General features: G+C 37.6%; 1 protein-coding gene across 3 annotated transcripts in view; it reads left to right on the top strand.

Annotated features, from left to right (window-relative positions):
- Positions 1–16,423, top strand: part of TBC1D14 (TBC1 domain family member 14) — a 76,601-nt gene that overhangs the window by 41,510 nt on the left and 18,668 nt on the right. For all 3 annotated transcript variants that reach the window (XM_068403460.1, XM_068403462.1, XM_068403461.1), the window contains 8 exons: positions 2,678–2,796; positions 5,414–5,496; positions 7,592–7,709; positions 9,259–9,365; positions 10,287–10,367; positions 11,795–11,889; positions 12,939–13,010; positions 14,362–14,490. In XM_068403460.1, coding sequence (XP_068259561.1) covers positions 2,678–2,796; positions 5,414–5,496; positions 7,592–7,709; positions 9,259–9,365; positions 10,287–10,367; positions 11,795–11,889; positions 12,939–13,010; positions 14,362–14,490 — 804 coding nt within the window. The remainder of the gene's footprint in view (positions 1–2,677; positions 2,797–5,413; positions 5,497–7,591; positions 7,710–9,258; positions 9,366–10,286; positions 10,368–11,794; positions 11,890–12,938; positions 13,011–14,361; positions 14,491–16,423) is intronic.

Genomic DNA, 16,423 nt, shown 5'->3' with positions numbered 1-16,423 from the left:
GCTTAGCTGAATGAGATTTCCAAGTTGATTCTACTGTACAGAATAAAATCCCCATTTCAGTCCAGTGTGTACAGTTTTTCTCACCTTCTAAAAGCAATTTTGCTCTGCAGTTCAGTGAAGGAAAACCCTGAAAATAATTTTCATAAGCCAAAATTAAGTAGCTTTTCTGGAGCTTCTACTGTAATAAGGATTGGATGCGTATGTTTTAATGTCACATTCAGTGATGCTTTAGGGAGATCAATACATGATGATTTCTGCATAGTAGCAGTTTCTTGTGGATGCCGAATGGTTTTTCTTTCACTAGTAGTGTCTCAAAGGAGTAAAAATGTTAGATTTAGGGACAAGGTTCACCTCGTCTATGGAAGCAGTAGCAGAGGTTAATATTTGACTATGTTAATTTGTGAAAAACAGCTAATAAAAAAATCAGTGTCCTAATAGAAACTGGGAGAAAGAATAGCCACTTGCTTCATTCCTGTCAGCGCAGTGGATATACTCCGCAGTTGATGGTGCAGCTGAAGCACGTTATGATGGTGCACTCATACACTGGTCACTGTCAGCTGCTTGCAAGGAGTTATTAATGTAAGAATAATGTCTTAGCTTGGTGAATACGCTGCTGATCACAATACCTTTCTTACTATATTTCTTTGCTTATTTTCTTACTGGAGGTTTTTTTTTTTAGTGAACAGCTTTGTCAGCATGAGCACTATCCCTTTACTAAACAAAGCTATTCAGTAGGTGGAATACATTTTTCTTGATTCTTTTCCTTGTTTTCAAACTGATGTCATGCATAGCAGTATTAACTGGTATTAATGATCCAGACATTCCAAATTGATGACAACGTTTCCCGTCACAGCAGTGCAGCATCATAGGATTGATTGTTGAGACAGTGCCTGGTTAACAGAAAAGGAAAAAGATGGTTTTTCTGTGTCCTGAGAGCTTCATAGACCTGCACCCACGAATCCCACAGAACTAGCTTGAACTAGAATTGAATTGTAGGACACAGAGTAGAAAACCACAGCCGTGTTGCTCTGTATTCATGTGTGTTTTTCATCGACCCTTTTTTTTTAAGGTGGGGTTGGAGGAGAAGGCCTTTCTGGAAGTGGTAGGGATCTCCTTTTAGTTTCTGAATGATCCAGGCTGTTCTGATTGCGTTGAAAAGGTTGGATCTGTTGCCCAAGGAAGTTTTGACGTAATTGACAGGTTAGGGTGAGAGAAAGAAATCAGTACCATTTGAGGAGCTGTTTGTGCTAAGGGGAAAAAGTCCGTGGCTGGAACACTGTTCACCGTGCTCATTTATACTGATTAGTTTTCACAGTATAGTTTCCTTTTTCTTTTTTTTAAATTTTAATAGAAATGGTATAAACAAGCTACACATGAAAGCAGGACGTTTTTTGGAAGTGGCAAAATTCATTGCAAGTCGAATATAAAATAATCTATAATATGGATTTGGTTTTTCTGTAGGACTGTTTGACCGTGTCTGTTGTTTGTATATCACTGGTACTTAATCTTTGCTATAGTACTTCAAGCTTTGGAGTCAATGGGAGTTGTGTAAAGGTTGTTTTATCCCATTAGGTCATGTTTTTGGTACATTTTCCTCCAAGACAGTGCTTGTAGGAAAAATAAAAATAGCATGTAAGGCCAGATCCTCTAATGTAGATTATAGTGATACAGTGATTAAGGGTGGAAGGACCTCTGAGGGGCTGTCTCCCCTTTCAGAGCAGAGTCTGCTTAGACCAGGTTCCCAGGGCTCACCCACGTGAGCTTTGAATGCCTTCAAGGTTGGAGGTTCCACCACGTCTGAGGAAACTTGTCCCAGTGTTTGACTACCTTCCTAGGGATTTTTTTTTTTTTTTTTTTTTCTAAGACCGGAATTCCCCTTATAGCAGTTTATGCCTGTTGTCTTCATGTTCTTTATACAAGCGCCTCAGAGACTCGTACTCAGCCTCCACCATCCTGTTACTGCTGTCTACCCAAGATCCCTAGGAAGCCTTCTCCGCTGAACAAGACCAGTTCTCTCAGCCTCTCTTTGTGTGTAACTTGCTCCGGACCCCGGTCATCTTGGTGCCTCTTTGCTAGTCTTGCTCCGGTGTGTCAGTGCCTATATTACAAACGCAAGTTAATACGTTATGCTGTATTATGATTTAGGATTGTTGTACTTCAAGGCATCATAACAAGTGTGGGGTTTCTCTCTAACCATGATTTTATTCTTTTTTTTTTTTTTTTCCATCATTGAACTGTTGCATCTGGAAATAGCTTGGGTAGGAGAAATCTTATGATGAGATTTTAAGACAAGGAGGTTGTGGTAGGTTTTGGCTTCATTTTCAAAACCATGTAAATCAAAACAAAAATGTTTCAAATAGGTCTTATTTTAAATACAGCATCTGCTGTTTGTAAGCTCATTCTTAGCAGTACTTTGGAAGAGCAGGCTGCCAGTCAGAGGAACTTAAGACGTTTCTACAAATAGAAGGAATGGAAAAAAATTAGAACTCGCTCTTGAACATAAATTTTAACATTGTTTTCAATTCTGAGGTTGCTGTAGCTGGAAAGCTTTAAAGGGACTGCAGTTAGGCAGAGATGTGAAAGCATTATCGTGAAGACTTTTGTAGACCCTGTTTAAATTCTCATATGCATCATCTTGGTGTTCTCTTATAACTTGCCCTGTCTTTTTCTTCTCTAGGAATATGAAGAAAAAACTGGACGAGCTCACAGACCACTCTCTCCTAAACAGAATGTGAGGAAGAATCTTGATTTTGAACCACTTTCCACTACAGCACTTATTTTAGAGGACAGACCAGCGTAAGTTTTGGGAAGTACCACAGCGAGGGTCTCTTTAAAATTAGGCTAGCAAAGCTTTTCTTACTGTGTGTACTTGATTACTTTAGCTTAAACAGATGATTTAGAATTTAAAGTAGATTTTTTTTTTCAGGCTAGTGAATATGAAATATTATCTTATAATAAAAGCAATGGCTTTGTATGAAAGGAGGTAATTAGGAGAGCAGAGCTCTAGTTTTGAGTAATTCTACCTTCTAAACATGAATAAGGGATTTTTATTTTCCCTGAGAGAACATAAGCATAAAAATGAAGCCGATATATGCTAAAGAAATTGAGAAGCAAGGGTACAGTGTCCTGTTTACCCAGAGAAAGATCACGCCTCCATAAATAATGAAATAGTATAGTGATTGTTCTGCAGTGGGTTCAGCATCGCATTTTAAAGGTTGTCGAGGACTTGGTAAGTCGTTTCATGCTTCTGTTACTGTAAGGAGATTCTTGCATATGCAGACTAACTCCATAACAATTTACTGGCAGCTGCTCTACCATGTTTTGCTCCTGAATTACACAAATTCAGTCATGTTTAGTCAATTTATGAATGGTACCCAGCTTTACAGGCATGGAGTCTGCATTTTTAATACAGCTGTGCGTTGGTGTAAAGAACTGGCATAACAAAGGTCAACAAATCTGTATAAAGAACGCTCATATCAAAGTAGTCTAGTTGTAGGGTTATTTAAGACACTTTCTGGCTTGACTGGTAGACTATGTGACAAGACTTCTTGGGACGTTAGAACAATGTAAGAGTGATTATTTGTTAATAGCAGGTTTTGTTGTGTACAGCTGGAAACCGTACGTACTAGCTTATTTGTTGTATTTAAAACCTTTCTGGTAAAAATCATTCTTTATGTGCGATAATCTGAGAAGTACAGTGTTCAGATAGATTGAGTTAGTGATGCATTACAGGATAGCATCCAGATTTTGCTTTCTTTCCCACTGTTTGTAGACTGAGGAAATTCTAGTAGAAAAGGTATTTTTAAGATTTTAACCAACTGAATCATCATTTCTTCTGTCTAGTAGGGCAAATGCTCTGGACAGCAGTGCTGTCCTCTGATGAATCTTTCTAAAGAATCTTTTTTAACTGTTTACTTACAGTTTGCATACTATTTTTTTTTTACCTGTTAGGCTTTAAGTAATTTCTTTTTTGTTTCCTATGACAAAAAGATTTAAGACTTCCACAAGACAAATGCAGTGAGATTTTTTCCAAAACAGCTGCATTGATTTTGCACTCACTTGTAGGGTTTAGGTAAAACTTTCTAGGAAAAATCAGTAAATATTCCATAGTCCCTCTAGCTTTAACTGGAAGAAGTGTTAGTTGAATCTTAATAGATACTTTCACATATATGGTGATCTTCTTAAGAGACAGGACAAATAAATTAAGTGGTGGAATTTAAGTTAGAAAAGCTTGCATTGTTTCATCTGGTTTTCCGTTCCAAACTTTTCCTAATTTACACCATTTCTGAAGACTTGGATTTAAAAAAGATGCTGGTCAATTTACATAAATGAAACTGGAAAAGAGTAGATTTTCTCTGTGGTTAGCAATCACACTAACGTGAAAATCCACTTTTCTTGTTTCTGTAACGATCTTGATTTTAAAAAATACTCATAGGCATGCATCACATGGCTATGCATACTTTACAGGTAATACAAATATGTAAATAGTAAAGCATACTACTATGAATGGTGACTGTTGATGGCTAGCCAGCTGCCTTATGTGTGACACCTTACAGGAATGTGAAAGTGAATTTTTGGCTATGTTTTTTGTTAAGCAAAGATATAAACTGTCCTAGGAATACAAGACAGCATTCTACAATACAGAAGAACAAAATACTTAGTCATTTCCTGTTCTGATGTTTTGGTGATCCTGTAGTTGTATGAGGTACATAGTGGTTAATTACAAATATGATTAGCTTAAAGTTAATGTGGTCTGACATATGAGCATGTGTATTTGTATGGCAGAGATGTTACCAGTCCAGGTTTTCATCACAAATCAAAATGGCTCTGTTGTATTGGTAAGTGGAGAATACAGAGGATGACTCCAGTGCCACTTGTTGCTGTAGAAGCAAGGGGGAGGAGTTAAGCCTTTAAAATAAAAATGGGGTCTCAGAGAGCGAAGGGGAAAAGGAAGCTGGTGTAGGGAGTCATTACTGTATGGGTAAAGAAAGTTGTGGATGTAACTCTTAAATGAGGTGCACAATGAGAGAGAGTATGGTCTTGTATCTTATCTGCAGAGATCAGTTTAATTCAAAACTACCAACTTGGTATATACCAGTATGTTCCCTTCATCTATGAAGATCAGCCTGTGGGTTCAGTTGATTTAATAATAAAAATGCTGAAATTACCAAACATAAGGAAATCACTCAGCATATTTTGGGTACAAAAGTAGTCGTAGCTGCTCAGTGTTCTTTCCTTCTCTTCTGCTGACTCTGGCAAAAAAAAAATTCTTTCCAAGGATCTGTTGCTCTACTCTTTGATCAAATATTTTGACAAGTAGTAGTACATGCTTTTCTTTTAGAAGTGTCTAGAATTTTCTTTAGACAGGCTTGTGAACTTTAAGTACTGATTATTATTATTTTTTAAATTTAAGGAACCTCCCTGCAAAACCAGCAGAAGAAGCTCAGAAACACAGACAACAGTATGAAGAAATGGTGGTTCAAGCAAAAAAAAGAGGTGATGGGAATTTCTTGTACTCAGAGAAGTAAAGTTAAGGGGTATTTCTAAACCTGAAATGCACTTGTGTCAGTCTGTTGCTCTGTAATGTGAGTGATCTGTACCTCCCCTCGAAGAATCAATCCAGAGAAGAGAGAGGGACAACAGTAGTTTCATTAAAAAGCCCCATGCCAAGCTGAAAAAGAAAACAATCCTAGAATACAGCAGGAAAGAATTTTTTAATTTGTAACTTTAAATAATTGAGTGGCATCTGTTTGTAGGTTTAAAACCTTACTAATCTATTGAGGTAGATTATCAGTCAAATTAGTGAAGACTAGACTTATTTAGGTAACTACAGGATATTTGATAGTTTCATGTTGGGTACAACCTGTTGAGGCTGTAGTACATAAATACATAATTTTCCATGTTGGAAAATGTATGTACTTATGTTCATTTGATAATCTGTCTCCAACTTAAAATTTACAGCTTTCCCAAGGTTTTGCTTATAATTTCTTGTCTGACGTTATTCACAGAAGTGTCTCAGCAACACTGTGCTGTGCACATCAGGTAGAGCTGACAGTTGCAGTTTCCTTCTGCTGATAATTTTGACCATCTGGGTTTTCTAATAAAAACAAGCATTGTAACAATAGGAAATTTGGACTCACAGAAGTTTTGTTTCCAGTGAGAGCTACTGGAAATATTATTTTTCCAGCTGACCAGACCCCTGAGCCATATGAAACAGTAGAAGGGTGATATCAACACAGGGCTTGCTTGCTTTCTGCAAGCATATTAATAAAAGTATCCTGTGCAGTTTTAAACATCATAGATCTCCCAGTGACGTTCTGACTTCCTGTGACTCCCATGTTAATATATCCACTTAATGTTTAGTAGTCCAAAGGAGTTCCTCTGTTCTTTCATTGCACGTAGGGTAGACAGTTTGAGAGAAATGGGATGATGCTCAGGTTAGGCAATGGGCCAGGTCCTTGTCTCTGGACTGGAATATGTCATTCTGTCCAGATAAACACCCTGACAAACTGATTTTCACAAAAGCCACTCCAGATGAACAGCTTTGCAGGGTGATGTATTGTGTAGAGGTCAGGAAATCAAAGAGTGTAAACACCCTCTTCTTGTTTAGACAAAAATTCAATTACAAAGAGCTTGTATCAAAGCTGAAAATATTAGGAGGCAGTTGGTATGGTTCTGCTCAGGCACAGCTTCTGTTGGACTTTAAAGTGGACCCATCAGGTTGTGTGTTCATTCCAAAGACCTTGTTCATGGTACTGCTGTTCTTCAGTTAGTTTTCCTTGCCAGGTAAGTATCTTCCTATGTTGTAGACTCTGTGTGTGTGTATATGCATGTACATGTCCTGTATTTCCACTGTGCTGCTATGAAGAGTGTCTGCCTGCATTTGTTAAATTGCATGTCTAAGACACTTGCATGTGGAAAAAGTAGTAGTTGATGATGCAAGAAGAAATAATGAGTGATAATGCAAAAATGTAAAATGTGTTTAAACTAAACATGAAAAATGTTTTCTTTTTAATGAACTGAAGGTTTCTGGTATATGTATATTTGTGATATATGATATTTAGATTAAATGTACGCTAAGTAGCATCAAAAATGTGGCTCTTGTGATTTCCTGACAGGATATCTAAATCATAATTTACGAAGACCAACACATAAGAGTGAAAACAAAATACAAAATTTGTATTATTTTAGCCTGTATTTTTGAGTCTGCCATAAAGAAAAAGGGGTTGGACTTTATTAGGAAATACTCTGACCTGTCCTACTAGGTGGGGCTGTTGGCTGTCAGAGATGCTAATTCGAAGTTACTAATGTGGTTATATTTGAAGGGTCGAAGGTGCCGTATATTATCCAACTCCCTGTGTCTCATGCATCGAAAATGAGCCTTATGCATAGTTCCACTTTTTTCTTCACTCACATTTGGCATCAGTGCTTAGCTTGCTGTATGTCTGGGAAATTTTTAGAATTTGAACAGTTCACTGTGCATTTAGGTGAATGTAGTGTGTTTGTACATGACTATATAGCCATGAATAGCTAACTCTGAATATTTGGTTTCTGGTTTTATTAACTTAAAAAGGAAATCGCTTTTCTGCAGAGCTTAAAGAAGCCCAGAAGAGAAAGAAACAACTGGAGGAACGCTGTAAACTGGAAGACAGCATCGGCAATGCTGTTTTAACTTGGAACAATGAAATCTTGCCCAACTGGGAAACTATGTAAGACAGTATGTTATACTGCGTTGTAATTAAAATTGCTAAGATTGTATCCTGAAGAGAAGTTACAAAGTTAGCAAGGATAAGTTTAAATGGTCTTGGAAGCTTTTGTTCAAAAGTTGCTTTTGAACAGCTACAAAGAAAACGAGCAACATGTTTCATTATTTCTACAAGGTGGCTGGAAGTGATGCAAGTTATTATTTCTCTTTAATGGAGGTTCAGGATATTCAGAAACTGTGAAACACTGAGAAGTGATCTGTGGTCGAGGATGTAAAAGCAGAAGGTGTAATGCTTGAACACCATGCATTTATCAGAAATGAGCTTTCCCTGACTACCTGAGCTGTTGATGTTGTAATACCAGATGTAGATTGAAGTATGTGTGTAGTATTATGAAGCCTCTTTAATTAGAGTGGTACACCTGCTGGGATAATCAAGTGATGGAAAAGAGAAGTAGGGCAAAAGTTATTTAAAAAGACCCACTAAGTACTAAAAGATTTCCTACGAAGACACAGCACAGGCATTTGGTAGCTACCTTTGCTGTCTAGTTTTTCATGGACTTTGCTAGTCATCTTAAAAAAACCAGCCCCCCCCATGAATGTAACCACCACCTCCACAGCACTTACAATTGCAATTTGCTTAATCATGGAACCAGTTTTCCTGAGAACATATGTTAAAAATATGGATGGAATTTGATGGAAAATGCATTTCTGGAGAACTGAAGTAATAAATTAAGTGTAAACAAATTGTAGATTTACATATCTGTCTTTAGTTTAGTTAGCGTCTGTTATGGCTGCTGTTAAAATAAGGACACCTTTTCCTGTATTCATTTATAAATCCCTAAGTTCCCCAGTGTATTCACTATTTTACATTTTAGTTCAGAATCTGCCTTTAGGTAAATATTGTTGTGGTTTTTGTCACTACCACAAACTTTCATTGGTGCTTAGGTGTTATTCTGTTCCTCCTGGGCTCTCAGATTGATGAACATTAGCGGCAACTATTTCAAGGCCTGTGTTCTGTGAAAATGTCTTTCATGCTTCCGCCTAAAAGTTGTTACTAGTTACATCTTCATGCATTTTTCTGGAGGGTTAGAGCTGCAAAGCTGGGTGAGAAATTGCATGTCTCATTTGCACAGCAGGGTGATGACCGAGGGAGGAGGGTAGGCTTCCATAACTTGTGTCTGTATTTAATTTTACATGGAGATTTTAAGTCTGTCCAGTCTTTAGCATAGGCAGTGGCATAGATACGGATTTCAGTTTCATTTGTTTATTTCTATCCCCTATGATTCTTGCTGGCCAAGCGTGGTTGCAGATTACAGATACTGTGATTGCAGTGCTTCAGTCAAAATAAGCCATTAACTTGGAAGGAAGTAAGCTTTCCTTTACAGTTCAAAGCAAAATAGTACTAAAGAATGGGTATATGCAAACCGCGTTTGACTTCTTGGCTTGTTGATGTTCATTTTTGTTTGGATCCCTTCAGCAGTGGCAGGAGGACACATTCGCAATTCAGCTGGCAATGAAATATTTCTTAGAATAATCTGTTTTATTTTGAACAGGTGTTGTTCCCGTAAAGTTCGAGAGCTATGGTGGCAGGGCATCCCACCGAGTGTGAGAGGCAAAGTCTGGAGCTTGGCAATTGGCAACGAGTTAAACATCACCCATGGTGAGACTGTAGTTTTGTCTACATTATCTGACAAACAGAAATAGTAAGGGGACAGTCTTGTATTTATTATGGTGTACCAGAACCTGAGGTGTGGGTATGAGGAGGTGTTATCTAGTTATGGTTTTTTTGTGGTACTTTGACATATTTTGTTCAAAAATACAGTGTCTTTTAATCTGGTAGCTGCTGTAGGACTGGTGCTGTGAATTGTGTCTGCTTATTGCTGTCACTGTGTCTTGCTTTGATGTTAGATGGAGATGGTCAGAATTAATGACCCAAGCTGCTTTTTTTTCTTTTTGAAACTTAGAATTGTTGTTGATTTTGTAATGCCTATGAGTATGCATATAGCGTGCTTCCTTTGATTTAGAGCAAGACAGTAGGTTTGTGAGAGATTAAAAGACCCCTGGGAAAATTTGTACTTTTGTTTATGTGTCTATTTGTGAAAATAGAAATAGCTTGCTACTTCAGAGTACAGAAAAACACAGCTCTGAAAGATTAGCATATATAATTAATTCCAACATGGAAATGTGATAGACTGCCTGTACTCCTGCTGTATTGTTCTGCTTTTCTGTGCTTGGCTTAGTTACCTTGGGTATAGTTCTTACATGGAATTTTCTAGACTTATCCCAATTATCCGTTCAGACGATAATTTTGAACACCAGTGCTCTGCAAGAAAAGTGCTTGAACATAAAATGCAACTTGTGCCTGAATTGCCTTTCCTTTTCACTTAATCTTAAGTTATAGGTCAGTGGAACAAGTCTCTCAGAACCATAACAGACGTAGAAATTTAACTACTGTGTTAGAGATACTGTTGCTTGTAACGACTGGGGCAGCATTGCTCGTATGGTAGGCAGTTAGTACCTGACAGTGGACGTGAGCATATGCAAACAGTCGACTTGGATTTCTCTGGTTTTCTTTTTCCAGAACTGTATGATATTTGCCTGGCTCGTGCCAAAGAGAAGTGGCGATCACTTAGCACAGGAGGGGCTGAAGTAGAGTGTGAAGGTACACTTTATGTGAAGGATTTATGCTGTGCTACAAAATAAGAGATTTTGTAAAATTTTTCCTTAAAATGAAATCACAGATTTTAAACAAAAAATTTCAACTGTAAAGATGCCTCTGGTAAAAAGAAAGCAGCTTTTTGTGGAAACAAGAAGCAGCTGTATTCTTTCTTCTCAATGAAACTATAGTCTCTTATAAAACACACTTGTTCATTTTTCTTCATAAACTTATCTCTAGGTACAGTTCTTATTTGATGCTAATTTGTAGGAAAACTAGGAAAGTTTGGGGATAATAATTTGAATTGCAACACTAAATTACTTCTCCGCATCTGTATTTTGGAATGAAAACTCAAATTATAGCATAAAATTGCATTTTAGTCCCTTATTGCAGCTTTGAGCCCATCTCTTGGGTGTGTTTCAGAGAGCAGCAGTTTATTTTTGCAGATGAAGTGGTTTGAGATTTAGTAATTGATTGGAAGAGTTGTCTTGTTTTGAGAGAGTATAAAACTACATGCAGATGCTTGAAATTGCCTTTGGTAAGTAATTAAGCTGCGCATAAAAAAGAAAACATGCGTACTGGCATTTATCAACAGAAAATTATTTTTGATTGGAAATCCCCTGCTTTGTTCTCTTAAGATTGTCTGCATCTTAAATAAGATGACATCTCGTACGTTTCCAGCTTCCTCTTCGCTTTATTTTCTGGAGTATATATGTTCACGTGACTGTTGTAAGCATTGACTAGTGACAACTCTTGTTTTTTGATTGCTCAATAAGTAGCAGTAGGTAATTCCCAACTATACTTATCAGAACGCACAAAACACAAATAAAACATTTTGATATCAGAAAGAAAACTAATACTTTCGAAATTTCCTTTGTATGAGATCTGTTTCAGTTATGGAGGCTGTACTGCAGTGTCCATGATCTTTTACTCTTTGTATGTGTTGTTAATAAACATGGTTTTGGAAGGAGAGCTGAAAGTAGTAGAGATAGGTGACATCTATCAAATGCTTCTGCTTTGGGACTTATTCCTTCCACCACAGCCTTTCCACAGAGGCAGCTCTTTGAGGAGCCACTGGGAAGCCTTGTTGAGGGCGAGGCGTCACAGATTAACAGCCTTGTGTCTGTCTAATGTTTTGTCAGCAGGTACCAGTAAAGTGTAAATACCTGGCCTACCTTGCCCTGTGTCTTTGTCCCCATCACTTCGAAACATATTGAGGGGCAGTGTGCACTGTAGGGTTGATTTGAGTCAGGACATACTTGCATCTTAGCCTGTGTGTTGAATTCAGGGAATTGTTCTGTCTATACCCTTATTCCCTAGCATTCACATCAAAATAAATGAGCTGTGCAAAAGCTAATCCTTACAGGAATTAAAAAAAAGAGTATACACTGATCTGATCCATGTAGTGAATGCAGTAACTTTGTCTTCTGTAGATGCTGGATTTTCTGCAGCTGACAGAGAAGCAAGCTTGGAGTTAATAAAACTGGATATCTCAAGAACGTTTCCTAATCTCTGTATATTCCAGCAAGTAAGCAATGTTAACTTTTGTCTTGACTTCTCAGAGAAATTAAGTTTACATCATCCTGTCTGTCTCTTGGTTGAAACAGACCACTGAGTTCAAATCTGAAGGAGCAGACATCTTGAGAGCAAAAAGTTCCTAAAGATTTTGGAAAACTATAAATAATCTAGAAAAGAGTAACCTCAAGGTATTATACATTTGGAAGAGGCAAAAAACCAGTCTGTTGGCTAATCATCATGATTCATCTAGCCCAGTTCATGCTGGTTTTCTGTCTGATGAAGTGACGCAGGTGAGTGTTTCCAAGTCAGTGAATCAACGCTGCTGGGCTGCAAAGACATGGTAAGTGAGACAGAGCGGAGCTCAAGCAAGCAAGATTTGGTGGCCTTTTTTCGGTTCCATGCAAGACCAGTTTAACTTGCATGGTTTTGGTGTGCTTTAATGACTTGTTTTAACTAGATGTTTTGTCCTTCTATACAAAAATTTCAGCAGCCCTGTAAAAAGTTTAGATTGTGATAAATCAACATTTTTGAGTGAAAAACTTTTCCCTTTGGAAATTCTCAGCCAGGTACAGTACTTAGTGTAAGATGTGGTAGCTGTTAATAGTCGACAGTGTGAAATTCTTTTTAGCTATACATATCATTCTTGTTATGCTCTGTGTTATGGCATGTTGTTGTTAACGGTTTTCTTCATGGTTTCTTCTGCCTCTAGTCTAATAGACAATTAAGTAGTTCTCATTAGTGTTCTGCTTGCTTGGCACTATTGTCAAAGTGCTGCTAAGCTATAAGGAATCTCTTAGGCTCACATTCCTCTTGTAGAAGGATTTAATACATAATTGATGTATTGAATGAAATGTATGCATATGTTATAAATGTAGTATGGAGGGCTGTTTCATGCTTTTAAAGCCAAAATGGTTTTGAAAGACTTGGGGCTGTTCAAAGCTGCATAGGGAAATAATGTGTCCTTCAGCAGAATTAACAGATGCTGTCTGTAGCACTGAAGGGTTTTTAACGTGTTTGTTGTATACTCAGATGTATTGTCTTGTTTTTGTTTAATTACAGGGTGGTCCTTACCATGACACGTTGCACAGTATTTTAGGAGCCTATACTTGTTACAGACCTGATGTAGGCTATGTAAGTGAAGAATTTTTGTTTCAGGGGTGGGGAGGGACAACTAGGATGAGGGAGGATCATGCTAATCAGTCCTTTGTAGACTGGTATTAAATGATTTTGTGAATACTTGTGGGGTTTCTGTGTGCTTTCTTCTTTTCCAATACATGCTTGAGAAGTGTATGTAATGTTTCTGTTGCTAGATTTAAACTTTTTAGCAGGTTAAGTAATTGGAAAACTCAAAAGTAAATATTTGTAGTACTTGAAAATTGGAGTCAGAAGATGTAGTTAAATTGGTCCTTTGAAGTACATACCGTTCTTAATGGCAGTCTTACTGAGACTCTTCTGTTGAGTTTAGTATCTTACTGCTCTTAAGATGCATTTCTGTGCCTTAGCACTGTGAGCTTTTGGAACAGTCTTTAAAGCAATGCCCACTGAGGCTACATGAACTCCCCTCAAAGTATTTGAAGTATTGATTATGAGAGGACTGAGTGGATTTCAGTCTTCATTTAGTCTGATACTTCAGATACTTCATTTAGTCTTTCTTTCCCAGAGCAGGGATATATATAGGAGCTTATTTATTTGGGAGCAGTTGTTTTAGAGAAGGCAAATGTGGAAAGAGAACATTTCTATTCTGTATGTGGCATGCAGTGCTTGGCAAAAACTGCTGAGCGTGACTGTCGGGAAACTAGAAAAAGGGCAGATGAGGTGGTATGCTTCATTTGGCATGGAACCTCTGGTTGTGTTGGGAAGGAGCTTGTTCCTCAGGTTTTCAGGAAGGACTGTCACACCTTGGTCCATGTGACTCTGCAGTGGCAGCACTACACCCTCTGAGCAAGGTTTGCCTGGATTCAGCATGGGTTCCATAGCGTGCTTTGTAGAATAATGCAACCACATCATGAGCTTCTGGTAGATGAAACGAGCTTAATCTTAAAATGCTACTTACTGCTTGTCAAATGAGCCATGGCAGTTGTCTAACTACCAGTAATTGGTTGAAAAGGAAAGAACAGACTTTGTCTCTAGTGTCCCAGTCCAATGTTCCACAAATAAGGCTATATATGACCCATCCCTAGGAGAAGAGAGGTTACTTAGAAACAACATATTCTTCAAAAAACCGCTTTATTCTGCATATTTGAAAGGGCTGTCATCCTAGCTTGTCGTAGAAGTTTTACTTAGAGTCTTTGAAAGGAGGCAACATAGGGATCATTAGCTTCCATGCTCTGAACGTGCAATACGTGGGTTAAAAAACCCAGCCTTTCTGAACGTTTCGCAGATTTCAAGTGCCTTAAACACTAGTGATTATGAGAACAAAATGAGGCAGTATTCTTGGAAGAATACAGTTATTGCTGAATGGTAACACTTCTCCTTTCTTCAGGTACAGGGCATGTCATTCATAGCAGCAGTATTGATCTTGAACTTGGATACTGCAGATGCCTTCATTGCTTTTTCTAACCTTTTAAATAAACCCTGTCAGATGGCATTTTTCCGTGTGGACCATGGCCTTGTAAGTATGCAAGAAAACTGTAATTGACATGTTGTAGATATGTGTAGGGAAAGTTTAAAAAATAAAAAAGATGGGTTCAGTAGCTTGGAAAATAAGTCGGAATTTATTTTAAAGCAAAAAGCTTGATTAAAAAAACTCAATACACACACACACCCCTCCACAAAAAACACAAACCAAACACCACCCCACTAACCTTTTTTAGCAGGCAGGTGAATGAAATTGTTCAGCTGCTGTTTTATGATGCTCAGAGAATAGGTATGAGAATATCATTGTAGTTTTTTTCAAATTCAGCACTGTAGTTGAAAGCTGAAAGCACCTTAATAGTAGAAGAACTGTCTTGAAGGTGCTTTTTATCCCAAACTAATAGATTGCTAAAAGTAGACTGTTGCAGGGAAAACCATGTTTCGCATCTCCTATTGTAGCAGCTGTGTTTGAAGAGCAGCTTGGGGGAATCGGATGAGCAGTCCCCTCCAGTGTTCAGTGAGAGCTGGTTGCCTGGTTCTCTCTGAAGGCTCTAAAATTCCTTAGCATGCACACTGGGCTACTTGTGTACCATAGCAAAATAAGACACATCTCCTGAAATGTGTTTTTAATTGACTTTAAAAATATTTTTTTTGTAAAATATATAGCATTCTATATTTCTTTCTCACTTATTTACCTTTTAGCACTATGAAAATAGGATCTGCTTCTCAAGAATTCAAATGGGAGAATAAAGCGAGGGAATGGATGACATGAGCAACAATCGCTTTTGTTGCTTAAACAGTAGGACACTAGAGATCTTATCAGTATTTCCTGCTGGAAAAGCAGCATGTAATTCCCTGTTGCAGCCCCTGAATCTCATCAGTTGTAAATGCCCATGGGGAGCTGTACCACAGCGCACACAGCATTGCCAGAAGCAGTATCAGTCATCTCCGTAGCTGTACTTGGAAAAAGAGGATGTGCTCATGCATTCAGTGTGTAAATATGGTTCTTGTGAAGATGATTTTGAAATTAAATATGCTAGAAATAGATTGTTGGGGGTTTTATTAGCTGAAATGTTTTTTTGATATGCTCTTGGATAGTGCCATTTAGTTCTGTTAGCCTGGCTAAATAGAGGCTGCAAGATAAATGAATGCTTACAGAGTAGGCATGGTGATACATGAAATAATATTAACATATAGTGAAATTAGAAAGCCATGATTAACACCACAAGGAAAACTTCGTACCTAATATTTCAGAGTAGTGACACATAAAGTGAGGCAGTTTTGGCTTCCTGTGGTTAATATACTGATCTGCTGGGTACCCTCATCTTTTTGTGTTAGTTCTGCAGCTTAATAACCAAATGCTGATTTGTCTTAACATGTAAGAAATTAAAAAAGTAAAACCAGCATAAGTTAGTTGTGGAAATAATAGTAATTTAGACCGATTTATCTTGACTTTTTTTGTTCATTACAGATTTATTAAACTGCAATTTTTTAAAATTACTACTAAGTAAATGTCTTGTTGAATGTTGATTTAAGATAAATACCTGACCTGCTATTGCATTTCTAATAGAGCTGCCTGCATTACTATTAGTAGATGTGATTGTAGCAGTTATGTGTAAGATCCCTTCTCTAAAGTCCTTTTGAAACGCTTTAGTAGAACTCTTACTGTGGTGCTAGCATGTAAACAGATTATTTTGGAAGTAGGACTGTCTGCTGCATTATCTGCTTCCTTCTTTATACTCACAGATCTCATATGATGCTTGGATTTCATGCATTTAAAAATCCCTATTGGGAAGCTCTTTGAGTTGTACAGTTCTCTGAAGTGGGTTTCTAGATTTCTGGTTTCATGTTTGCCATGAAGCTGTTCCTCAGTAACTGATGGTTCAGAGATATTTATGTAACTTTGTGTGGCTGTTTCTGTAGCATACACCCATGTCTGTTTGGCTTTAAGCCTTATACTCTTACTGACT

The sequence above is a fragment of the Nyctibius grandis genome, chromosome 6 (genome assembly GCF_013368605.1).
Source record: "Nyctibius grandis isolate bNycGra1 chromosome 6, bNycGra1.pri, whole genome shotgun sequence".
Classification (NCBI taxonomy): domain Eukaryota; kingdom Metazoa; phylum Chordata; class Aves; order Nyctibiiformes; family Nyctibiidae; genus Nyctibius; species Nyctibius grandis.
This window is presented reverse-complemented; position numbering and strand designations above follow the sequence as displayed.